The 27,664-nt window shown below is 39.7% G+C and overlaps 1 protein-coding gene across 1 annotated transcript; it reads right to left on the bottom strand.

Annotated features, from left to right (window-relative positions):
• Positions 1 to 656: 656 nt before the first annotated feature.
• Positions 657 to 18,376, bottom strand: LOC121179389 (complement C1q-like protein 4). Its single transcript, XM_041034211.1, has 2 exons — positions 17,807 to 18,376; positions 657 to 836 (listed from the first exon to the last, which is right to left on the bottom strand). The coding sequence occupies exons 1-2, from the start codon at positions 18,344 to 18,346 to the stop codon at positions 657 to 659; spliced, it is 720 nt and encodes a 239-aa protein (XP_040890145.1). The 5' UTR covers positions 18,347 to 18,376.
• Between the last annotated feature and the right edge of the window lie 9,288 nt (positions 18,377 to 27,664).

The raw sequence follows: 27,664 nt of genomic DNA, 5'->3' as shown, positions 1-27,664 counted from the left end.
CAAACAGAAGAGTAAAACACACACATATGCTTGCACACACGGGCACGAACACAGACATACAGCACACTGGATTATGATCATGGTGTTGGCTGTATTATCAGCTGCGATCAATATATTCATGACTTGTCTCGTTTGGAGTCTACGGCCATATTGAAAATCCATCTCACAGTGAAGGCGAGAGGCTGCAGCCAAATACACACACTTCGATTTACAGCCTGCACTCAGAGATCATTTCGGCGGATTTCAGACCGGCGGCTGAAATGGTCATCTTCTCTCAGTGTAACTAGTGATAGAAGAAGTTCAGTTCATGCGTGCACGCCTGCGTGTGCGTGTACAAGCTAACATGTGCATGTGAAATAGATGTCAATCAGGTGTTTTAGCCATGCTTACACATACTGTACATGGCACACATTACACAAGTGTGTGTGTCAGAAGTAAACGTTAACTGGTTGTATATACAATACTATAATCATTTTTACACAAGTTCCCTTCAAACTCTATTTGTTAACTGATCGTGTTATTTTGTGTTTTGTGTACTGAGCAGCTTTGAAAGGACAAATTACATTATGGAAGAATGGCGTGTTAGATGCAGAATGGAGAGGAAACTTTTTGCTTGGTTACAGAGAGAGAGAGAGTATATAAACCCAAGTATACTGTCAGTCGGGGTAGATGAGGAAGCCAGAGAAGGTGCTGTATTTGTTGGTGTTTCCCCCGTGAACTTTGCCGCCATCCAGCTGTACACACACTTCGTCCCCCACGTCCAGGTGCAGTATGACACTGTTGGAGGCATAGTCATAGTTCTGGTCTGCGTCTTGAGCAATTGCACTGGCCCTCACCTGAGATAAAGACAAGAAATACGTTTATAGGAAGCAAAGATCGAAACAAACAGTTAAGTGGGGAAAGGAAATACCACAGGGAAAGTAGATAATTGGTGTTGTGAGTGTGTTTTGCTGAATTTTTTTTGGCCTGTGTTGAAGACCATCTGAGCTTTGTGGCTTATGGTCTTAACCTGGCAACTTAACCCCTAAGCCACAAGGGCATCCCATATGTGGTGCTGTATATTAAATGGGACCGAACCATTTAACTCACCTCAACTCAACTGAAAAAAAGATGTTTGTTTGTAATTAAAGCCTCCTAATGGCAGGACAACACAGCCTATTTCATTTTATATTTATATTTTACTTTATTGATAATGTGAATTGTGCTTCTTCTCTGTTCTGAATTCAGGAATAAAAATATTTTAAATAAATATTAAAATAATAAACATAATTTATTTGAAATTACTCAAAAATATTTAGTACAGTCAACTTAAAAAATATGTCTAGATTTAGATGAATGTATTGCGTGCATCCACTTTCAATGTTAAAATCGAGTAAATTCAACAAAACATTTTTTTAAGTGTAGAATCCCAAATATGACCAGATTGATTGATGAGAATAACCCTATTAAAAACCTGACCATCTGACATGTTTTACATGTATAGGCTGATGATTTTAATTAGGTTCATCTTTTTAATCTTATCCCCACCCTCCACCCCACCACAACCAATCTGTTCACTTTATCTGGATGTAACCGGTGCCATTTCGTTTTGTGATCTTGGTGTAATGTCATCAGTACAGATGCTTTCCTGTCCACTGGCTAGATAGATGAGATGTGCAGTGATCTTTGGCCTCAAACCTCCATCTGAGAGCACAACCTTTCCTAGTCGCTATCAATTTTTCCAGAGGATTGTTGCTCTCACACCTGATCCACCTGTTGCACAGAAGCGTCTGATAGGGATTACAGGAGTGGTATCAGGGAGGACATCAGTTCATTTGCCGAGCAATTACAACAAATACAATGAACGTACACACATACACATATTGACTGCTGATATATTTGTTGCAGCTGAATTGCTACTACTGCTCACCAACATCATTACTTACTCACAGTTTTTGCCAAATTTTGGTAATTAGTTTTTGTTGTTACAGGTGTTTTTTATTTCACTGGTTTGCAGCTTTGCAGAGTAGTACAACCAGTCCATCTTACACTTGTATATCATGGTATATACAAGTGTAACATGGACTGGTACACTTGTATATAATCGTATATAATCCAAAAGCAGTGAACACAAAGCTGGCATATTATCACCCTTTAAGTTCATATGACAAATTATTGGCATACAGTTGCCATTACACATTATGCATTGTGTCATGACTAGCCCCTAAGGGGGCTGTTTTCTGAGCCCTTGTTTTGTTTGGAACTTTTTTGTGGACTTCTGAACTTCTCGGACTCTAGTTTCTTAACTTCTGTTTATAGTTCCTGTTTTATTTTGAAACCATTGCCCTTGTGTATCTTGTCTTGTTTTACTTCCTGTCTTTGTCTTGTTTCCCGCCTTTGTGATTGTCTGCCCCGCCCTAATTGGTGTCACCTGTTCCCCATTACCGAGTGTATATATTGTCTGCGTCTCCCTTTGTTCTGGGTCAGTTTGTTCTCATCTCTAGTCTCATGTCGTTTCATCAGAGAACTAGTGTTTATTCCATGTTTAAATCCATGTCAAGTCAGGTCTTGTATTTCGTTGATACTTTCTTTAGTCTTTGCTATTGTTTATTCAGAATTGTTTTGTTACTTTGTCAAGTTGGTTATTTAGCCTTTTTTCCTCGTAAGAGTAATTTTCTGTTGGTACTTTGTCAGAACAAAAACTACAGCGGGTCATGCTTTTGGGTCCTAGTCCTTGCTCTAGTTGTGACACATTGATTTGGAGTCATGTTTCTGCCCACCAGATAAATGTCCAATATTCACTCTCCTTTTAGTTCTGATCTTAGTCTTAACTAACATCAGAGGGAAATATCTGTCTTGTTAGCTGCTAAATGCTCCACTATGTTCACCAGCTAGACAGTAAATGTGTTGGTCTGCTGTTTGGTTTGGTTTTTCTGAAAACAGCTGCCTGCTACAGCTGATGAGAGATGCAAGAGTGAACCAAAACAGTAAAGTTAAAGCCAAAACAATGAGCTGAAAGACACTAAAGTGCTTTGCAGTGTTGAGGCAAACTACAGAGACAGGGGATAATTCTTTGTGGGTTCACATGAGTGACACCTTTCATCTTACACAGTCATTTGATCCATTGTTATTGTAAAGATACTGATTACAGAAGCTACGAATTTGAAGAACCTCACTGATGGGGGTGAGTTACATTTGACAAACATTGCTTTTAAATTTGAATTTTCAAAGAACCATGAGAAAAGTAAGAGTCCCAAAGAAACTGCAGGAAATTCAATACAAAACTGAATTATCTGAAAGCTGACACATTTTTAAAATAGAAACAAAATCCAAAACATATTGAATGCTAAACATGGAAAAAGATAAACAACATAATGCTGTAGCCTCAGAATTACCACACAGTGAAACCAGCACCCCTACAACACAGTTACAACAAGGCCTTGACATCATGAGCTTCATAAAACGGACATTAACAGCTTCCATCCAGCAACTGCTGGTATTCACAGCCAACGCAGTAGAATGCATTATCTGGTATGAGAGCTACAGAACCCGGAGCCTTGTGCAATTTTAAAAAATCAACATGGTCTGATGAGTCATTCTTCACCTTTTTATCTGCATCCGGACAGGTTTATGTTGGGAGACACGCACTCTGATTAAACACAATGTTGGGCCTGTAATGGTATGACAGTCCATTTAAAAGGAAGTCATTACATGTGACAATTACTGTACATGTTTACATACCAGAGAACGAACATCATATCACTGAGCGCTCCCATACATGTTGCAGTTAAGAGGAGGTTTCATTAGCACCAGAATGAAGTCAAACACCTGCAGCAGCCTGCACATGCACCACATTTAATGTCATGTTACTTCCCTTCTCATGTAATTGGACTTCTTTTTCTAGATGAACAGTCCAGAATACCAGGATTTAGTTGAACACATTTCAAGGTGGGAAAACAGCTGATTGGATTCCTTATTCATTGAGTTGTTAGGTGTTTCTGTTCCTTCATCCACTCCCATTTTAACTTTCAGGTCCTAAGTTGTTTTCGCAGCCAGCAAGCAAATCTCCTTATAATAAATTGCACTATCACCGGGTAAGTAACGGACTATTCAAGCAGACGATCCATTTAATAATAGAAAATAAAGTACACAAGTGCATACATATTAATGAATGCAAATATGATACCCTCACTCCATCCTTGTCTCCTGCGGTGGGGCTGGGTCTGACTAAGGATATGGTCCATCATCTCCACCCGTCACCAAGCCTCCCTGACTCCCTTGCGATCACTAAGACAAATCAAATAAGGCCAATCTACCCATTTCTCCTCATCCTCCATCCATTAATGAGCTTTTTTTTCTCCCCAACATTTCAATTATCAATTTGACTCACTATACTTCTCTGAAAAAGCATTTCGTCCGTGCAGAAAAGGTGAACATTTTTATTCCCCTCCTTAAGACGGAAATGAATCGATACATTTCCTTTGTTTTAATTCAACTCACATCACTCCATTAATTGTTGTCTCTCCCTCCACACCTCACGCCCCTTCCATCATCCCTCTCCCATTCGCCACCCCATCTCTAGCTCTTCATTCTGCACCCATCTATCCATCTTTTTGTGTCCTTACACTCCAATGAGATGCAGGTCACGCACACATTTTCTCTCCCCCACCATGGCAGTGTTGGCGGCAGCAGCAACTAAGTGTGTCCCTGTCCGGTCTAAATCGGATTGATTAACGGCGTGCTGCTATGGCAGGTCTCCTGAGGACCCCCTCCCTCTCGACCCCCCTAACCCCCCCTTTTGCCTCCTTCCTCCTCCCCTCCTCACAGCATCCCTCATCCCTCCCTACCTCCAGATGCATCAGGGCAGGCTATACATGGCTGCAGGCTACCGTAATTGGTAGTCGGACAGCCATGGCAGCTCCCCACCTAATAGGTCCAACTCCTCAATAACTCCATACAATCACAATAAATGGGGGCACAGGATAGGCTACAGTGGTCAAATGGGCCCATGAAATACTAGCGGGAGGTCAGGATAAGATCCTAAACACACACACACACACACACACACACACACACAAAAACACTCCAGCTCTGTCTACATCGCAATGAAAGTGGTTCTCTTTCCTCTTTGTTTTTTATGAATCTCAAGTGAACACCTGAGAAAAACCACGCAGCATGTAAGACATTTTGTTATTTTATACTGTTAGGCTGCTTTACACTGAAGGGACTGAACAGCTCCCCTGAGGAGACCTAATAGGTTTTAGGAAAAATACAACAGTAAAGAGATTCTGACATTTTGTACATCCAACATCTGTCTACATGGTTGAACGGCACGATTCCCCTGATAATATTTTCAGCTGAGTTTGAAACTGACAGGCTGCTGTAACTTGGTATGAGTGTAGTATAGGATTACAATTAATTAACTGATTTACCTTACTGTATGTGAATGGACAACGGAATTGCAAACTTTCATTTAATAATTGCTCATAATGCTGCTGGGCTCTGCCTACCTGAATTGGGCACTTTTAAGGGTTGCAGGAGTGATATTCGCACCATCTCATTAAAATGGCCTTTTAAACATGAATATCAGCTAATTACATTTGCCAGCCAAAAGGACACAATGTTATTTATGGCTTTTTATGGTTGACTTCCTTATGAGACACACACACACAGGTTTACTTACCCTCGACTCAGACAGTGTGGAGATGCCGATGTTTAATGTGTTATGTTTATGATTAATTCATGGTTGCATTCTCCTCCTTTGTATACAGAAACCCTGTGGACAAGCTATATTTACATTTAATTCACATATTTTTAAGAGTGTGATATTTTAAATATTACCACGGTCATCACCAGTATTATAAAGTAAAATCATGAATTATCTGCAGCAAATGAAAAAATGAAAGGACATGGACATGATTTACAGAGACTAGATCTTGAAGTTAAACTACATTAAACTTGTAAAGATGTAAAACTACATCTATCTGACAGCCTTATACATTTGATAAAAATGAACCAGCTACAACTGTAAAATTCTTCTTATGCACTGATGCATTATTGACTACTTACTGAATTAATCATTTAATAATGTAACATGCATTATTATCACTATTATTATTATTAAATTGCAAAGTGGAACAAAAGTCATTTTGTCTTTTTTGCTCACGTATTGTGCTTTAGTAATCTTTCACTACATGTCCTTGAGTATTATAATTTTACAAGTTTGTAAATGTTGCACTTTAAACTACACAACATTTATCTGACAGATGTAATTACAGGTACCGTTCCAGATTAAGATTTTACAAAAAGAAAAACAAAACAAACAAAAAAAATGTATGTTGAAATAAAATTAATTCTGCCTCAGTCAGCACAATAAAATGCTTCTTATGCACTGATGCATCAGAATTAACTGTCTTATAATCAAACATAAAAATATATCATTAATGGGACCATTTTTTTTTGGCAGAATGAATAATTTACTGTGATACCTTAACTACATTCATGGGTCTAATTTTAATGAATAGGAAAAGTAAGTAAGCGTCATTATTTTTACTTTCAAGGCATTTACTTAATTTTTCAAGTTCATGCAACAGAAAAATGGCAAGTGAACGTAACTTGCTCTTTGTATGTGTGTTAATAACACATACGTGCTTTCACTTATGGAGGGCTTTTAACTTTTTGGTACTTATACTTAATTTTAGGATCTGGACACTTCCTCTACCTCTTTGATAAATACTGTTATTTCTTGGACCAGGTCGAGCTGGTTACATTGCAGCACAGAGGAATCTGCAGGTTCATCTGTCAGTAACAATCACAGGGAAACCTTGTTTTCTTAAGATGGGTAGGAGGCGCTGGGGCTTTGGGAGTGAAAACAAGAGGGAAAGGCAAATCAGGATTATTGTCAACAGTGTCGGAGATTGATAGCGACAAGGGAGTGAATTTGTGTCTGTTGGCCCAGTGCTGTTCTGACTTGATCTGCTGCTGTTCGGGAGAAGGGAGACCCATGGGACAATAGAGAAGATTACACTGCCTCCACTTTTCATTAGGGGGGGTAACATAAAATGGCGAGAGAAAGCGAGACAGAGAAAGGTGTTGGGGGTGGAGGGGGGTTGGCAGTATAGAAATAATTCACTGACAGTGTTAAATGCTCACTAAAGTCTATATTCTCAGTTGTGTGCCTGATTTGTGTGACATGTTTAAGGGCTGACATACTGTATTTCAAATGTATTTAGCCAAAGCTCTTAATCATTTTGATGTATATCCATCCAACCATCAAACTGAAATTTCATAATGCTTATGCCTGAGTTTTGTCTCAGAAAAAAAGTGATGGAAGGAGGGCATGGAGTAAGGAAAAAAAAAGGATAGGTAGTGAAAAGGAGGGTGTGAAAGCAGAAATCTGGATAAGGGCACAGACGGGCGAGCAGCTGCATGCACTTTAACAGTCTAAGCACAGGATTCGAGTGAAGGAAGCCAAAGTTGAGAGGGGCTTTGAGTAATGGGGAGGGAGCCTGTTGGATAACAAACTGATCAAGCATGCCTGTTTCAGAGGAGGGGGGAGGAGTATAAATGAGGTTGGGGAGGTGGGCTGTCCACGCAGTGTGTTGTTTTTTCAGTTTTGTTTTGTTTCGCAGCGATGCCTTGATCCTCTGGTAATAAAACTGACAGGATTCATTCACTGTGATGTACAGACCTCTCAGAGTGGAGCGAGGCGATTGAGACGGGGTCTCTTAAACTTACCTGAGGGACCTCTAAGGGTGAACTGCGAGAGAGAAGAAGGGCAATTGAAATGGCCCTTTCTGTAAAAGCTGCTGTGTTCTCTCTACCTCCATCCTGAGGTACCAGCCTGAGGTATCCCATTTCTATCGGCAGGTCAGAGTGTAACCCTTCTGCACTGCAGACTCACACACTAATTGGCATACTAAATGCTAATATTTTGCCATGACACTCAAGACCCAAGGTGTCAAGATGTTGATTAGAAAGTCTCTAATTGGCTCTACACTGAAACCTTTGAGGGTAGAGGAGATGCCTTAATTGGATATAAATGGGTTCTGTGGACAGTCTACCTGCAGAGCATCAGCTAGAACTAAGCTTCAACGCTGAAGTTAAATTATACTATTCCTTCATGACATATTGTTGATTGTCTCATAAAAAATTGGAGTGTGTTTTACAAAGGTGTGCACACACGCCCCTGCTGTGGATACACAACACGAGACGGCACAAACAGCGAAGTAACAAACTGCCCAACACTCATTATTTATCATACAAAATGCACCATAGGTCAGTAGTTAATATCCATCCAATTCTGATATTCCTGCTTTTAAAAGTTTTAATAATCCAATTCACATTTTAGCATTATTCATGTCCGTTCAGCGACTATCTAACACCGGGAACCACTGCTGTTTAAATAAGAGACAAAATCCTGCTTCCTTGATGAAGAGAAATAATGTTATAATGGGTAGGCAAAAGGAAAAGCACAACAAAGGCATGACAAAAAAGAAAAAAGAGTAACAGCCAACCAAAACCCTTTAGTCTGCAGAATATAATGGCTGAGGCCATTATAACAGACACACATAGTCAAATAATGGCTGTGTGCATGAACATACACATAAATGTGTGTGTTCTTGGATAAAAAGACAAGGAGAAAAGACAAGGGCAAGCTGCAGGGTATAGAGGAGGATTCTTTCTGTTTGCTTTACATAAAATGCTGTCTGAAAGGTTGGACTTTTACCCTTTATCACAAAATGTTCCCCATTATAATGTCTGGTTATTGTGTCTGACACTAAAGCAATGCAACACACAAAAGAAATTAGTCTTGAATATGAATTATCCCACCAACACACACACAACTGCTGCAGAGGGGGGGGGGGGGGGGGGGGGGGAAACTGCTCTGAAAGTGTCAAAATAAAATAAATCTGAAACTGTCTAATTATTTGCCACATGAGGCTCATATTGACACCTTGCCTGACATACTGTAATTAGCAGCTTCCACCTCTCACAGTGCCACATCACACCTACCTACTGGAGGCGAGCCATTTTTTTCCCTTCTAATTCAGTCCAAGTTGTCATCAACACAACTTTTAAGTGGTATATTTAATTATCTAATTATCTCATAGATCTTATTACTTATTATTTTATGTTCACACATAAACCTCTGCCTTCAGTTAGAGTTTCATTAAAAAAAAACAATGATTTCTAGAGCTTTTATGGTGATCACAATGAAAACGATTAGTTTACACAGCACTGTCTTTGCTGTTTGTTGCTTGGAAGCCAGCCTTTATTACCTTACTCACTCACCTTTAACAATATATTAACCAATACACTGTAATAAAAACCAACATTATGCACCTTTGTCAGAACCTACACTTCTGTTTTTCTAACCTGTGCACCTTTTTATGCACCTTTAATACAAAGATTCATTCTCCACTTTTAATTCACCTTTCCCTCTAACCTTTACACCTTTACACTGTTAAGGCTGAGCCACATGTCAGAGCATTTTGTTGGGCTTTAATAAGGCACCGCTTTGTCCACCAGTCTCATTCTGCAGTAGGTCAGATCCAAACTAATGCCACTGCCTCCTAATGAGGTTACTGAGAGTCAATAGAGATGAGATGGTGAAATGCTACTACGACACTGATGTCATCAAACCTACAGCGTGTGTGTGTGTGTGTCTGAATGTGTGTGTGTGTGTGTGGGCACTACAGACCGACCAACTAACCAACCCAGATTCACCCATATTGGACCAGCTATAAATATTCATACTCCTACTCCGTGCTCATCACTGTAAAGGGCAAAGTACATATTGGTGGTGAATTATATATCCATTGAAAAGGTCATCTACCTCAACACCAATCTTTTGGTGAGTTATGGGACACTAGCAGCGAAGAGGATTCCTTGAATTGACTGATTCAGCTCTGCAAACTTGGTGTAAACTTGCACTACATGTTTCATTAGCCAGCAGCTGAGGCAATGAGCTGGCAACACGAGAGCCTGAGATGTCAGATTTGTTTCATATATGTCAGTCATATGTCTGATTATATAGCTTTATCCCCTCTCCTCCCTTCAATGAGGACCGAGGATGGTACATGTTGTCTTTTTTCTCATCCTCTTCTGTCCATTCTCCTGTGAATATCCATCCATCTCTCTCTCTCTCTCTCTCTCTCTCTCTCTCTCTCTCTCTCTCTCTCTGTAAGCCCACTTGTCTGTGTCCTGCCTGTCTCTGCAGTGATCTCTCCCCAGGATGTGTCTTATTCTCAGCTCCCTTTGACAAGATATTGATCAACACGATGCATATCAGTCTGACAATATTTGTACACACATACACACACACACACGTATGCACACGTCTACCCAGGCTGCAAAACACACTGTAGACAGGCATGACAGACTTTAAAGGACCACATCAACATTTTGGTGGAAAAGAGAAAAAGAAATGCTCATTCACTTTCGATGCCTCTCTTACAGCAAATGTGTAGCTGGGGCCAGCAGCCTGTTAGCTTACCTAGGCATAATTGTTTAGTGCACAAACGAACGTAAAATGGCAAATTGTCATCTTTACACTTTCACTTTTGTATTGATTAAACAAATGAGATATAACACGTTCATCTGCAGTGTTGGGCAGGAACAAAGTCATTCATATTTTCAGTGAGTACAATGTAAGGAGTAATTATTTACACTTTTCAACAGTGTTAATTAGTGGCAGGTAGACTTTGTTACCTTTGGACAGAGCCAGGCTGTTTCACCATGCTGTCGGTTTTTATGCTAAGGTAAGCTAACAGGCTGCTGGTTTAGAGCTTGATATTTTCCATACAGATATAAGAGTGGGAACAATTTTTTTTTTCTAACTTTTGGCATTTCTCCAAAATATAAGACTATTCCTGCAATAAATGTCCTCACTCATTTCCTAATTCTCACAGTTTGATAATGTCATCTCATAAAGCTACGTACAACATAACAGCTACTCAGAAATGTTGTTACAGTGATAATAACAAAGGAGTAATTTGCTGTTGAGTGTCTGTACAGTCTCTCAATTGACAAACTTTTTCAACATTGTCCTCAAGGTTTTTCTCATTGACCTCGACGGTTCACTCTGTTCCCAGAGCACTTGTCTATTCACAGAAAAAAAACTGCGAGCACAATGAAACTGTGAGGGCAAGATCAGCACTGAATTGGGTTAAATAATTTAGTTGATGGAAAAGATAATTAATGGGGAAGGAGTCAATAGCCAGTGTGGATGGTAAAAGTGTAAAGTGTGTGTGTGCGTCTGTGTCTGTGTGTGTGTGTGTGTGTGTGTGTGTGTGTGTGTGTGTGTGTGTGTGTGTATAAAAGAGGGGCACAGGTGGGGGGAGAAGATCTCATCTAAAGGCTATGAAAGATTTAACAGCAGGAGAAGACAGGAATGACAATGTCTGTGAAGGCACGCAACAAACCAAGTCCCCCAATTATATCTGGCATTTAACTGTCTGTCCTCTTTACTCTGCACTTTATGCACATCCCGTCAAATCAATGAAATGAGGAATAACTACTTTTATGGACTTCATCAGCCACATAAAAGATCTACTATGTAATGGTGTATGTATTTGGAGCACAGCAGTGTATCTCAAAAACACTATAACAGAAATAACAGATGTTTGGTGCAGATAGACATTTAATAACATATCAAGACAGGGCGTTTTTAATGTTTTTCTTGTTCCCTCATGAACTATAGCACATTTTTCAATGTACAAATCTAAGCACAGATTTTATCATTAATTTGGTGGACTGCACAGCCTTGGTAGAGATGTGCCTTTTTAAAATTTATTAACTATTTTAATAACAGATTAATAGTCTCAGTCATTTTTCAAGCCAAAATGCCAAATGTTCTGTTTCTCAACTGTGAGGCTTTGCTGCTTTTCTCTGTATTATATTATTGTTGGGTTTTGGACTGTTGACCAAGTAAAACAAGCAATTAGAAGATGTCAACATGGACCCTGATGAGCATTTTGTGTTTCTCTATATTTTTATATTTCACACACTAATACGTTAATCAGTTCATCAAGAGAATAACTGGTAGATCAATCAATAATAAAACTAGTCATTAGTTGCAGCTCTAATTTGTAATCTGCATCATATCTACATCATAAAAAATAGTGTAAATGCCCTTGAAATCTGGCAATGCTAAGAAATGTTCAGAGACAAATAATGGATTTAATGGAATTAATGGGTTCTTCCTTGGCCCTTTGCAAACTCTCCACCAAATTTTACTAACATCCGTTCATATATTTTTTGTCACATCCAGCTCCTGAGTCAGGTCCTGTTTGTCTTTGTTCCTTGATACCAGTTTTGTTAGTTTCCTGTTTTACTTTGAAATTACTAACCCCTGTGTCTTTTTTGAAGATTCACTTCCTGTCCTCCTTTGTTTCCCGCCTCAGGGATTTCCTGTCCCGCCCCTAATGTGTTGCACCTGTGTTCAATTGTTTCCCCGCCTTCTAGTGTATTTAAGTCTTGGTCTCCTCTTTGTTCTCTGCCAGATCGTCTTTGTCTGTATAGTCGAGCATTCCAGTGTTTGTTCCTTGAGTTACTCCTTGTGTTTTGACCTGGTTTGTTCTCCTTGTGGTTTTTGCCTTTGCCTGACGATTTTGATACCTCTGCCTGATTTTGGACTGCCTTTCTGTGTACCGACCCTGTTTTGATTAAAGACCAGCTTTTGCCTCTTATTCCTGTGTGCCAGGAGTGTATGGTGCTGCAGGGATAAAGCTCTAGTCCACCACTGCAATGATCCCAGGTTTGAGTCCCAGAAGCAGTCTCAATTAGCCAAATGTTGCTTTTGGTGAAATTGTAATATTGTGGCATTGCACTAATTTGTGGAGAAGCCAAAAAGGCCAGTTGCACTAGTGAATCCTTCTAGTTCGCCAAGATACAGCGTAAACCACAGGCAACAGTAGCATTAGCAGAGGGCAAGTGGCAAGGAGTGCAGGGAATTAGATGTTCAATAATAGGATAGAACCTGAAAACCCCCACAGAAAATATTCAGTGCTCTAGTATCCTTATGGTTAACACTCATACTACATAACCCCAGCATCCATGGTTCAGTTCAAGCTGGGGACTTCCGTTACGTCATACATTTACATTTTCGGTCAACAATGTAAAATGAAAGCAAAATGCTGGCAAAAAAAAGAAATAACTAAATAGAAATATTATGCCTATTACACATACTGAGGACCAAACTGCAAATGGGCTTGAATTAGTGGAAAATGTTGCCATGCAAACTGCTCGGATACTCCCCCTGCCATATTCTTACTTGTCCACATACTGTATTTAAAGTCCTTTAAGATGGAGATTCAGCAAAGCATATCAATGAGCAGCAGCCCAGTAGGGCGATGGTCTGCTCTGCAGCATATTGCTGTCAGTTCATGTACCGTGTAAATTATGTGTAGAGAAACCACCGTTGTACCATCAAACACTTGGTTCAGTTTGACTTGGCTTGTAACAATGCAAAGCATGGGGTTTTTTTCCCCTTCTTCTCTGGTAATCCCCAGGATGTCACTCTTCTGTTCTGCAGCACACATTCCTCAACAGAGTGAGGGCTTAGTACTTCAAGCTTGTCACGGATCTCCAGATGGAAGCGTTCAAGGCTTTTTCCAGGCATTTGTACTTGTTTATTTATTAGTGTTAAAGTCAGAGTTCCTCAGAGGACAGTAGCCAGCTGTTGCATTTTGGCTTAGTTCCACCGAGACGTGGAGGATTGTTATCCTCTTGATCGCTTGGCTGTCAATCTCTCTCTTGCTCCCGCTCCCTCTGTTTGCAAGTTGTACAATTAATTACAGTTTTGGTTTTCCATCTGAAGCACTTCTTATTCTTTCCTCTGTTTCTACTTTAATCTTCTTTTGTTTCTTCTTCTTTGGCCTCACATTTTCTGGTTAAACTGTATTATTAAAACATAAGGTTGATAGTTCTCCTCCATCCAAGAGCTGAGATACAGCATGAGTCATTTTACTTAAATTTTACTCTAAGTAAACAGCATTTTGATTCTTTCAGGTGTGAAACCCTAACGTCAGATGTTTCTTTGTCTAAAATGTCACCATTATACTCTCAGTGCTCTTTTGTTAAGAGTCTACTTTTTCATCATGGCAAAAAAAACTGAGGGGTAGTCAAACTATTACACAGTAACAGCAACACCTTTGCAATGAAACACCACAGCCCTACAAGAAATGCTACCTTTGCAGTGCTTTTAATTATCAGTTTTTGCTGACCCTGTGTCAGAGAGGTTTTGATAGAGATATTTTTTAAGGATGTTCATTCAATTCAGTGAGACTATTCTCCCAAGAAAAACAACAGCATCAATCACATCAGCAAACACCCAAAACAAATGAAAAAAATTGACATTTGTTTACGTTCAAATGACAGAGCCCTCTACTGGATGTCCCTTTCCCTGACCATACAAGTTGTTTTTGTGCCTAAACCATCCATCTGTCCCCTCTCTCTCAGTGATACGAACACTGTTGCCACAGCATTAATCTCCTCAGGGCTGGATAATTGCAACTCACTGTACCTGGGTATTGGCCAGGCCTCTTTGTCTTGCCTGTAGCAAGACTCCTAACTGCTACCAGAAAAAAAAGACAACATTACTCTGGTTCTAGCACCCATGCTCTGGCTACCTGTCGAAAACAGGACCAATATCATTTGTTTTTTTAAAGCCATACATGGGTTGGCACCCCCACACATATCGGAACTTCTCTGCCCCTACTCTAACTCTTGACCTCTGAGATCCTCAGAACAAATGTTTTTAACTGTTCCACGATCGAGGCTGCTGGACAAGGTGGCCTTTATGTGGCTGGAACAGCATATTGTGACAGAAAAGAATAAGCATAAATCTTTAGCTTCTCTGTGGTGTCATCCAAAACACAACAGAAATATTTGTTTCACGTGTGAATTAGCTAAATCAGTTCACCAGCAATGTAAAATTAATGCATTGGTTTTCCCTCTTGTCAGTTATGCGAGAATCATTTACTCACTGCTGAGGGAAAAATGCTTTACAATAACACGTGGCAACTGCACAATATGGTTCAGTTGGGCCAAATTGTTAAGAACTTTTTACCTTTGAACCAGCTGAAACTAGATTTTGGTCTTAAAGATTCAAGTGTTTTGCAATACATGCAGCTAAAAACCGTACTGAAGAAAAAAGCTGCAAAGGATATTGTATTTGGCTTGAATGATGATATTGATGAGAACCTGAAGGACGCCGTCTCTGAAAGGGGCACAGTTTCAAAACTACATTGGCTTTTATCCCCCTCTTTCATTGCTGGCATTGAAAAAATTAAGTCACAGTGGGAAAAGAATTTGGCTATATCTCTTTCCTCAGGACAGTGGGGTTCAATGACGACATTCAAACTATTTATCAAATTGTGTTAGGTATGAAATTATACAGATGGAGACTGACTGAAGAAAATGAGTCACTGTTGGCATGGCTAATATTCCTGTTGTTCACCTTTACATATTCTGTGACACCACCCTGAAGAAACTTTCGGTGTGGTATTAAAAACATGTTATTTTCTGTATTAAGTATAAAGATCTCTCTATGTCTCTTGGGAAGAAGGGTGGGTAGAATTAAATCTAAAGTAACACAACTGGAAAGTGAGAAAATATACCTGTTCTTGTTTGGATAATGTGTAAGTAATGGATTGTAATGACAACTTTGTTAATGTCCCATGTTTTATATTATTATTATTATTATTAGTAGTAGTAGTAGTAGTAGTAGTATTTTATATTTCTTATATTTATAATTTAATCTCAAGTGTTAAAATATTGCACGTATTTTGATTTTGCCTTGTATCTTTTCATTGCTTCATTTTGGTTCTTCATGCCTTTTCTATTATTTGTGCCTTTACTACTGATGTAATTTTGCTCCCTATACAATTTTTGTGTTTTTAACTGAAATGAGTACAGCACTTTGGTAAATTCCAGTTCTTTTAAACACACTATATAAATAAACTTGATTTAAACCAAACCACACCTTAACCATGGCGGCTTTAGATCACTGATTATAAGAAATTTTAATGAATACGTTTGATTTAAACATTGTATAAAACATTGGCCCATTTCTAAAACTAATTGCAAACTTAATTTAAAATATTGTATAAAGCCTTTAAAAGAGTCAAGTAACTTTTAAAATATATTTCTAATCAATAATTTTTTATTTTTTTACATCCATTTTTTATATCTTATCATCTCTGTGAAAGGCCAGCTTCCACCGAGATGATGAGATTTCCTGTCAACTGCGGAGGTGCGTCTTGTGAAGGTCGGCCATTTTGTCTGCAGATAGGTACCTTTGCGACATGGGGGAGGGCCCTCACTAAGTCTGGAATTAAAGTACTGTTTTTCTGTAATTTGGAAATTTGACATTATTAGTATGATAAGTAAACAAATACTGTTAGCTACTATTACTGAATAAATAGTTTGATGGACTATTTGCCCACCCCCCTTCTTTGAATGATGCTAATGGTTTAGTCCACTCCTGCACTTGGGTAGACAGAAGTAGTTCACCTCCAAACAAATGTTCTGATACAGTAGAAGAGAACTGGTGAACTGGGATGCAGTCACGTCATTTAAAAAAAACTAAATGTAATCAAAAGAGAAAAGAAAGAAAACTATCAGTGTGTCAGAGTGGTTTAATATTACAGGTAGTTTGATAATGAATGAAGCAGAATTGTCATATTTTTGAAAAACAGCAGCGAGTCAGGTGCAGGTTCATCATTAACATCAATGCCATTTTCAGAAGTTTACACATATAGGAAATTTGCAACACTATCATAAAGTAGTCTGTTTAATTGTACATTTAATAGTGTAGTACTGCACACTATTATTTAAACTATTATTATTTTAAGATGTTTGAAATACATAATGTTTCTAAAGTAATCATTTTTGAAACATAATAAGGTTACAATGATGAGTTTCACTGAAGGAAATAAACCTTCTGCAGCATCAAAGAGATTTAATAACTCAGACTGAGTTCTTATTTAATATATTGTAATATATTATTTATATTATGACTATCCGTATCAAGATCAGTCAATCAGTCTGAGAGTGATAGCAAGGTTTGGTTTTAAGACTCAGGCTACATCTTCCTTATACCTATGTATATTGTGTTTTATGTTTCGAAAGTATTATTGTGCTACTTCTATGTTGTGGCAGACTGGGCCACCATTAGTTGGAAAGTAATTCACCTTAATTCTGCAAATGAAACATGATTCCAGTGAGAGCTTAATTTTTAAATATAGTAGAAGAGCAATCCTTTCTGAATGCAGGGCCCAGAGGAAGATGGCCTTAAGACGTAAATAATGCTTTAAAATCGTCTCACAGTGAAACTTCACTTAGTAACTATAGTATGTTGAGAAAAGAGGCTGAAACATGCTGAGGTTTCAGACTGTACAGACTTAAATTCATTTAAAAGGCTTTATTACTGATTACCATGACAATCAGTACAAATGCACTGGCTTATTCTTGTTGATGTAGTTATTCATACAGGTGTGGCAATGTATTATTACATCTATGTATAGGGCCAAAATGTTTTGTGCTATACCCCTGATCATAATCTGTGTATTCTGTCCTTTAACTTGGATGACTTCTTGTTATCCCGTATGCTCTATGTTGTACTAGATTGAATGATAAAATTGCTGCTGTTATTGTGTACATTGTTGGAGACATAAAGTGATACTGGATCAAACTCTGTACATAAACTGTACAAAAAAATTTTCACCAGTATATTTACAGTCGCAGACACTCAAACACTCAGATCACAGGCTCAGAGAGATACTTAAGACAAACGGTCACAATCACCTAAACCCACACTCACCTGTCCATTCTTCTTCAGGTCAGCCCACATGCTCGTCCCATCACCACCTCTCATCAGGACATGGTAGGTGAAGTAGTAGATACCTGGCAGAGGACAGGTGAACTTCCCAGTACTCGGCTCGTAGTAATTCCCTACGTTGGTCACCACGTCATCAAACTTCAGTATTTCACTCCCTTCGTGCTGTTTCCGGAGGCCAGCATAAAAGGCGATTTTGGGGCTGTAAAGAGAGGAGCCATATCCACCGGGTCCAGGCCCTGGTGGACCAGGTGGGCCAGGCTTGCCGGGCTCCCCAGGGGGCCCTTTAGGACCCGGAGGACCAGGAAGTCCAGGGCTCCCTCTAAACCCTTGTTTTCCCCTGCGGTTTGGGAAGTCTGGGGGCTGAGGGGAGACGGCTGTCAGCTCTCCCTGTGGGGGGGTGAAAGTGTCACACACCATTTTGCAGCTCCCAAGCATCTCGTAATGTGTACCCCCTCCTCCGGACCCTCCCCCTTTGGTGGTGTGGACCAATAGGGGAATGGCCACCAGCAGGACCAGGACCATGGCCACGCCGACTCCAGCCCCAATGACACGTTTTTTGCGGCTGAGCCGGGAGGCGGCCAGTGTGAGGAAGTCCTCCTCCCCCTTAGCTGGAATGGTTGTGCCGGCCAGGCTGAACTCTAGGTAGAAAGTCACTACTGGATCAAGAAGGTAGAGAGCAAAAATGTGTGATTGTATAGGGCAGAGAAAAGAAATGGGGGCTATTCTAGGAATGGGACAGACAAGTCTCAGACGGGAGCAGGAAAAAATCAGCAGTCTGGGGGAGAGTGACAAATAGATTTCTCCATATCTTGATGTTCAGTACATTTGCTTTGTATCCTTTTACTCTTCAGTTTCCTCTGGATCTTTGTGTCTGAAGGCTTTCAACCTATCTAAAGATAATGCATTACTTTGCAAGCCAAAAATAACAAATATTTTACACGTCTTTGTTAAAAATGAGCATCAACATTGAATTGTTAGGAGTTCAGGCACCTGCTTTTATTAGTTTTTTGTTTTGTTTTTTTTAAATCCAGCTCTGTGGCTGTGGAAGCTCCAGCGGAAAGCTTTTCAGTTGCTCAGGCAGAGAGCTGTCAGGTGGGGTCTACAGTATTCCCACTGGAGTTCATCTCACCCACCACATGCGGGGAAGGGCGCTTTACTTGTCTGTCCAGGAATGAGAGGAGAAGAACGTGGAAACTGCTAAATCTCTGCTCTTTTCTTCCTTCCTCCCTGCTTGTGTTTTATGTTGATGGGCTCACACCTCTCTATATATCTGTTGTTTAAAGGAGCCTGGATAAGATTTACCTCTGCAGTCTACTCCACCATTCAAAGAGCTGTTTTGTTACAGGTCATAAAAAATTCTGAAGAGAGGGCAGGCCAAACTGCGTTTAATGTGGAAACTCTTGTTTTAAAGGCAGCGTGGATGAAGCAGAAAACATTTTACAGCAAATCACTGAATCTCTTGCAGTCTAGAAGGAAAAGAAAACAACACATACACATAAAATAAAATAAGCAGTCATGGACCAACAAATCCAAATTCCTTTGCTATATCCTGTATTAAAATTGAACCTTAAATGTAGAAGAAAACACAACACTTGAATTTGTAATTAATTAATGTTTAAATTTGTTTTTAGCAATTTAAAGAACATACAGAAAAATGTGACAGAGATGAATTGGTCTTAATGCCTTAGGTCTATTTAAACATCTTTGTTATTGTTCAAGGTAACAAAATGGGAAACCTCAACGATATAACAATCAGACGAACTAAGTTCATTGCTACATGCTGATATTATTACAGGCCTGTGTTCATTATGGTCTACAAACTCAGCCAGTTTTTGTAACAGCATAAATAAAAATTCGGAATTATAAAGAAATATCTCGACTAATTCCCTTTTAATTCAAAGGCTCCCTTATATTTTTAAACACTACCCCAGATTTAACCAGAGGAAGAGGAATTAATCATATAATGAAAGCAAACTTTTCAGAAATTCGTGCAAAAACACATCAACTCACCAAGATTTTTTCTTTCTTTCTTTCCAGCCGGTGTTCAGCGTCTTCTCATGCTGCCGGTTCAGATGGAAACGCCGCAGGAAAACTGGTCCAGGACCGGAACGAAATCCTCCAAGGACTGACTGAGCGCTTCCACCGTCGCATCGGGTGAAGTTGCGTTTGCGGTGCAAACTCACAATCACACTAATATGCGAACTTGTAGCATCTCGTTCAGGACTCCTGCATCGTGGCCGGTAACAGCGCCGTTTAAAATGCTCGAGGCAGGCCGAGCAGACACGGAGGATGTTTTTCTTTTTTTTTTTTTTTTTTTTAAAGAAGAGTAACTATAATACAAATCAAAGTCTCGCCGCGCTCCTTCAAGTGAAATTACATATTCTAAAGAATTACTTTTGCAGACTTCCGACGTGCAGAAATCCCGGTGCAGAGCGACTTTATTTGCAGTGCAACAGTTCACTCACTTGTTGTATTTTCCGTCCTGCTTCTCTCTCCTCAGTTTGCTTACTACTGCTCCCCCCGCCCTCCGTCCGTAACACACACACACACACACACACACACACACACACACGCACACACACACACACACACACACACACACACACACACACACACACACACACACACACTCACATCCACCATCCCATCCTGCATGTGACCTTTTCACAAATCAAATGACATCTGTTTAATAGTTTAATCAAAGGATGTCGTTTTCCTTTCAAATATTGAAGATGCATTTGCAACACAGTTAAACTACACAATAAAAAAAAAAAAAAAAAAAAATATATATATATATATAGTGTGACTGATCATGCCAGTAACTATAACATAAGTGTTATTTCAAGTTTTTGCTTTTTTTTCTGTGAGAATTTTTAAAATTTTCTTGTAAAATGCCGGCAATTGTTCATCAGGTCAATGATGCAGACAGCAGAGCATTTGTAGAACTGTAGCTTGCCTAAATAAAGATTTTCAAGTATGAGTAAAGCATAGCTACTTGTGGAGCTCTGTTTGGGAGAACAACAGGTGTGAAGAGACTGAAGTGTGAGCACAAAATGCGGGCTACAGATGTAAGACTGGCACACGTCATGCCGGAAAGCAAAGTGAAAAGGATTAGGTGAAAGGAGGAGAGTAGTGTTCTCAGGGTTTTGTTGTCAATGTCTGTGTTTCTGTAGCTTTCAGACCTCGTTAGAGATGAAAGATGTATCGCTGCTGACAACCCCCCTCCTCTTCCTCCTCCTCCTACTCCTGGTCTCTTTCTTTTCCTTTCTTTCTCCTTGACTTTATATTTATAGACTAGAACTTGTGAATTTATAAAATCTTAAATTGGACATTGTTTTTATGTTGTTATTTTGGGTGTGTGTGTTTGCAGGCATGGGTTAACTTAAATAAAGGATGTGCAAGGATTCTATTCATGTCTTTTTCTTTTTTTTTCAGTTCTGTTTCAGAATCCTACCTGACACTGAAGTCTGTAAAACACATCCTTCCTGAAATGCAGCCGGGCTATCATTGCTAATGTTGCTCACATCTCATCAAAAACTGTTGTTCTGAGGGACATTTACACAAGAACCAGGTGAACAGAACCATTTAGGCAGCAGTGCCAGTCCTCTAAGGTACAAGTGTACTTGTATGTACTGTCAGTTCTGCTCCTTATTTATTCATCTCCCAACTTTACTGAGCAGGAGAGTGTAGCAGATATTGAATATGGATCAATAGATCACTCCCCAGGATGCATACTGTCAGCCGACTGAGCCCTCAGGCAGATGCCAAGCCTCTAGTCACATTTGCATTTGGAGATAGAAAATAACTACAGCTTGTCAGAAAGTGGGAAACTGTGTGGTCTCTACATTTTACAAAATTGGCAAATCAAAACTATAGAGGCTAAAGAATTCACTGTATTTGTGAATATGTGCTTTTACAGTATACCCTCAGCTCCTATCCACTTCTGTGCCCGTGTTTCTTTATGTGTCTTTATGGCATGTGTGTGAGTGCCTATATGCATACATATGTGCTCCCATACACATATAATTTACATGTGGGCTCTGACACACTGGTGACACACTCAGAGCCTCCCTGCATTTAAATTATTATTGCCAAGAAGGGAGGACAATTTAGAGAGAAGGAGGTTTTTAGAGCCCTATGAAATATTAACTAAGCCGATGAATATATAAGCTGTGAAGCGATAATATCTGTCTCTGACTCTGTATCCTCATGATATATGATATCATGTTCTTGTCTGTACTAAATCATCCTCTCCTGTGTTTAATTAAAGCCCAGGTTTACTGGAAGAAAATAAATGTTTGATCTTTTCTTTTGAATGTACAATACAGAATTTTATCAGACAAAATATAATTTCATCGTTGTTTTTTTTTTAACCTCCATGTTAACTTCTCCTGTCTTGCTTGTGACTCTGATAGCTGTCTTTCTCTTTTCTGACCTTCAGGTGTCTGAGCTGTGGAGTTATGATTAATATGAAAGCTTTACAGCAACATCAGGCTGGAAGGACTGAAGCCCTGAAGGTGGCAGGGTTAAGTCTCAGGTGAGACATGGCTGTTTGTTAACACAAAGGTCCGCTGACCCAAACCCATCACGAGCAAGTCCAGAGAAAAACTCAAACGCACATGATAGCTGCTTGTTATAAAGGCAGCTTTTCTAGGTGAGTAAAATGTGGTGCATAAAAACGTCTGGATAATTATTTGTCATTAAAATCACCACAGTGGCCCTGAAGTCAAGTCAATTCTATTTATACAGCCCAGTTTCAAATTTGCCTCAGAGGGCTTTGCAATCTGTACGACTGATGATATTCCCTGTCCCGAGACCCCGATGTCTCTATGGAAGAACTAAAAAAAAACAACAAAAAAACTTAAAATAGCATTAACAGGATCAAGAAAAGCATGTCAAGAAAAAGAATGATACAAGAGAAAGTACAAGAGTTTTGATGGAAATGGGTCTGTAGTTGTCGTGAAGTACGTATGGAACTTTGGTGGCACGATAACAGATTAATATATAACTGTGATCACCAAATCGTGTTTACTTATCACAGTCTGTCATTATTATAAACATGATAATATATAATTTTGTTTGCTCTTCAGGTAAAAAAAGCTAAAAAACCAAACAATTAAATATAAATCCCAAAAATCATGACTTACCATTAAATGAACATCATGCTTCTGAGGGGAAAGTCTCAGGTTATATAACAGCACTTCTGGACCTGGTGGGAATTCTGTGTCATGCCTGAGCTTCCTAATACAGCAGTTTGAACTCAGGTCTCCACTGGCCTGTTTATGGTTAAAAAAACAGGTTATATGTGTTAGAATGACTCATTCCTGCTGACACACTGTGGTTTTCCAGCCACATGACAAGATAGATAAGGCTGGGCAGAGGTGATTTAGCAGCAGGACAGTCACTCGCTCTGTTTAGAACAATCAGTAAAACCAATCAGGGCATGAGCAGAGAGCCAGCATGTGATCAGAGAGGTTACCATGGTATTAACCAGCTCATTCAAGGTGGAGGTGCTATCGATGCAGTGAGACACAAATACAAGTCAAGTAAGTGGCGGTGGAAAGGGCTTAACCTGACCCGCAGTCTCACAGGTCAGAGAGCGAGCAAGAAGGGGAGAGCAAGAGCCCAAGAACAGTGGCCGTTCTACATTGAAATGAACCTTTGTCAGTTATGTTGTTGTTGTTGTTGGACTAAAAGGGTTACAATCTGGGAACTTAAAAACTATTCATATTGTAGGTCTTTTCTAATTAACAAGTACCTATTTTAGTATGACATAGTACACAGGAATAGTACTGAGTGCACAGTATGACTTCTGAGTGTCAATGTTGCGTTTGGGGGGAACTTAGAGAAAACTCCTACCGTAAGTATTTTTATCTACCACATACATTTTCTAATAATACAGAGCAAGGATACAGGCAAACAACAGCATGGTTTCTTTTTAGGTTTGAGGTACTTAATAAATAACTACGAGGCACATTAGTGTTTTTACTTTGAAACAACTTTGCAGGGGTCAGAGTACAGGCTATGCTACCGTAGGCCTCGGTAGACAGTCTCAGCTGCCATTCACTTCACCAGCAAATGTGTTTGTTTGGGACCTGTATGTTCCACCCGCCAGATAAAATTCACCAAGCCAGCAAGATAATATATATATATGTCACTCACTTACTTGTATGCTTCAGAAGGAACACATGTTGAGCATTTGGAAATTATTCAGCTATAATCATTCCCCCTAGCTACTGTGTTTGACTGACACTGTTGCCCCTCAAGGTGCACCGCAGTGGAAAACAAGCGAGCCTTTTTCAGTTATGGGCTACCACCTCTGCGCAGCTCCCATTTGCATCCCAGGAAATAAAATACAGGAACAAAATGAGAAAACAAAAGATGTGGATCATATATATACACTGTGATCCACATCTTTTGTTTTGTTTTGTTGTTTTCTTTGTCTGTAGTGTCAAGCGTTCCAGCATTTGATCCTTGTGTTACTCCTTGTGTGTTTTCAACCTTGTTTGTTCTCCTTATGGTTTTTGCCTTTTGCCTCTTGATTTGGATACCTCTGCCTGATTTTTGGACTGCCTTCCCGTGTACCGACACTATTTGTATTAAAGACTAGCCTTTGCCTTTTATCCCTGTGTTCTGGAGTCGTGCATTTGAGTTCTTTTCTGAGCCTCCTCCTTGACACACTGTCTTCATCATTCAGCGGTGTTAAGGTGCTACTTGGTTTTCAATGTTCTCTTATGGACATCTATGCAAAAGGAAAACATTATGGGAATCTGCACGTCCTCTTAAAGATCCATTTAAAGATCCAGTATAATGTTAGGGCATCAATTTAAGGTTAAGAGCAGAGTTATGATTAGGTTTTGGTCAGAGTTACGTGTTCAGGATAGTTTAGGCGTAGGGACTGAATGCAGCTGTGAACATTCCTTGTAAGTGCAGAGAAAAAAAAATGTGTGTATGTGCATGAACCCCCGTCCTCTTGTACACCTCTGTCTGTGTGCAGATCTGATTATGGTCCTTGATTGCGAGTGACAGTGTGCAGATTGAGTTGCACAGCCTCTCTAATTCTCTCTATTAATGAGTTGCGCTCCACACTGCTGCCCCGGACCCCATCTATTAATCACAATTTGTCATCTGTCTTGTGCTCTCCACACAGACCCCCTCCACCTCTCCCCCCTCCTCCTCCCCTTCAAACCACACTATCCCTCCTCTACCTGTCCCTTACCTCCCAGTTCCTGACTCCATCTCATCCGTTTATCTCCTCCTAACTTACTTCTCCACAGATTCCAAACACAACACTTGTCTCTCAATTCGCTGTCTTTCTGTGCGTTGTTCTGTTCTCTGCACCTGTTCCCTTTCCTGCCGTTTTTACTTGCATCTCCATCTTCAGCTCTTGCACTCCTTTTTTCCTCTCTCTTGCACTCGTGTCTTGCTCTCCTTCCACAGTATGGTCAAGCATACTGAGTGGGTTTTCCCCCTGAAATCCACATTTTAATTCTGCCAGCACTCCAAGGTTAAGTAAGCCCTCTCACATCGGAATATAATGATTTATCACTCCAATTCATATCCGTATTGGTACTTTGTAATTAGATATTTTGCCATAGACATATGGCTGTTTGTCAAAATTTGTAAAAATACCCAACAGCTTATTTAAAAACCTCCACTTCCCTTTTCCTCCTCTTCTTCAGAGACATCAGTTATGTCCATGCCTGTATAAGTTGTCAAAAGTTGGATTTAAAAGCATCACTAACACAATGCGTGAAAACTAGGAGTCGCAGTACCGTTACAATGACAATTTGGGATGTTGAATGAAATTCTTTGTGGACAGAAGAAGAGGGAGAATGAGAGTAGCATGTACAGTTCATTACTTGTGGCAACTGAATCCCTACGGGGCAACTGTGTCAGAAATCCTCCACCCCACACTGAACATTCATTAAAGCTCTTGTCTGTCCCAACAACCTGCTGCTCCCTCCAGGAAGTCTGTGTTCTGAATCTCTCCAACGTGGGAAAGACCGCATCGAGCTGAGCGAGACATGCACACACACACACACACATACATTAATATAATGTATTAACAGTTATCCTGTGACATTTTTATATAAATAAAAGTAGATTTTTTTCCTTCTGCTGACAACATATTGGGTAAGTCCTCTGCTTTATAGGAAGAACATTGGAGTTTTATTGTCCTGGTAAGAAATCCTCTGACCAGGCACAAAATCTTGAACAGACATTCTAGGTTTCCAGATAATACATCCTACTGACTTTGATGATTCTCTGATTTTTCCTCCAGTAAAATGATCATGAGGATAAATTTGCGGGTTTTAGAGAAATATTGCAACAGCCTTAGCTGTACTTTATGTTTAGTGTCTACTAGTTTATGTTGGCATGGAAACATACTAAATTAAGATGCTGAACATGGTAAGCATTATACCTATTAAAGGTCCAGCATTGTCACCGTGAGCATGTTTCCATACTAGCATTAGCATTTAGGTCAGGTCAGGTCTTAACTATAAACATACCACAAAAAGATTAATAATGCCCTAAAAGTACAAGTGGATATTGTCCTGCAAAATTGGATATTTTGACAGAAAACAAATCAATCAGAAAACAATGACAGAAAACAATGATCTGTGAACATTTTACCAATATGTTCAGAATCAGTTAATACATGGACTTGCCAAATAAATGTAAATAAACAACATATCCTCATTACGTTAACAGAAAACATAATCTGGTCACAATTATGTTTCCTACAAAACATATTTGCTGTTGCAAATTAGTTGCATCTAAGTGGAATTTCTTGGGTATGGGGTTGTTGACTACAGCCTCACAGAGCTGCCAACATGGCTGTTAACTTTTATGGACAAATATTTACAAGGGTCACATTGGTGTACATTAAATTGACTTCCCAGATCATTTCAGGTAAGTCAGCTGCACACCCAGCCTCCCACTGCATTGCCCCCAGCTACTGTACATAGATGTAGATATTTGTAATAAGATGTCCAGAGTTGATATGGTGGAATTTAATCTGATATTCATTTGTGAGATCCTGTCAGGAGATACAGCCTTCTGTCACCCAAGATAGAGGTTGTGGAAACAGTCAACAGTTCATTTAAACCTAGAAAATTGCCTGGACACCTACTCCACACCTTCTCATTCCCACAAAAAAAACTGTGAATAATTTAGCAGTGGTGTTCTCACAGTTCTTACTTTCACAGTTTACAAATACTTTTTTTCTGCGGACCGCGAATCTAGAACAAATAAAATCAGTTTGGAGGATTGGAGTTCAGCATGGAGCAGGATGCAGAGGAAAAAAAAACAAGAAAAAGAAATGGACACAGCAACCCGTGACGAAGGACAGAAAGACAGCTGGGGTGGAAGAGAGAGCGAGGGATCATCCAGTAGGGATGACAGGGGCAACAGAGAGAGGAGAGAAAGGGAGGGAGAGATAGTGAAGCGAGACATCGATGACCTTCTTTTAGCTCTTAAACCATGCTGTTCATGCCATCGCATCACTCAGAGACAAGAACACCTCCTATACCCTGCTGCTGCGACATCAACATGACAGGCGCTGTCTGATATACTGGACAATGTTCTGTAATGCACACACTCACACATACACACCCACATGCACAGTTTTCCTTCTGAGGCTTTGTGTGATTACATCTACAGTAGATTTTCATGTAAACCTAATTTGACTTGCCTCATTAGAACAGATTCATGTATGCTGCAACATATGGCACAGAAACTCCCTAAACCATGTTGCACACATTGGCTTATTCAGCTTTAACTGGCCTCTACATTTTAAGCACCTATAATGCAAATACACCTGCAGGCTGTGTGTCA

Source organism: Toxotes jaculatrix, chromosome 3 (genome assembly GCF_017976425.1).
Source record: "Toxotes jaculatrix isolate fToxJac2 chromosome 3, fToxJac2.pri, whole genome shotgun sequence".
NCBI lineage: Eukaryota > Metazoa > Chordata > Actinopteri > Toxotidae > Toxotes > Toxotes jaculatrix.
The sequence above is the reverse complement of the archived record's forward strand: the minus strand, read 5'-3'. Positions and strand labels throughout refer to the sequence as shown.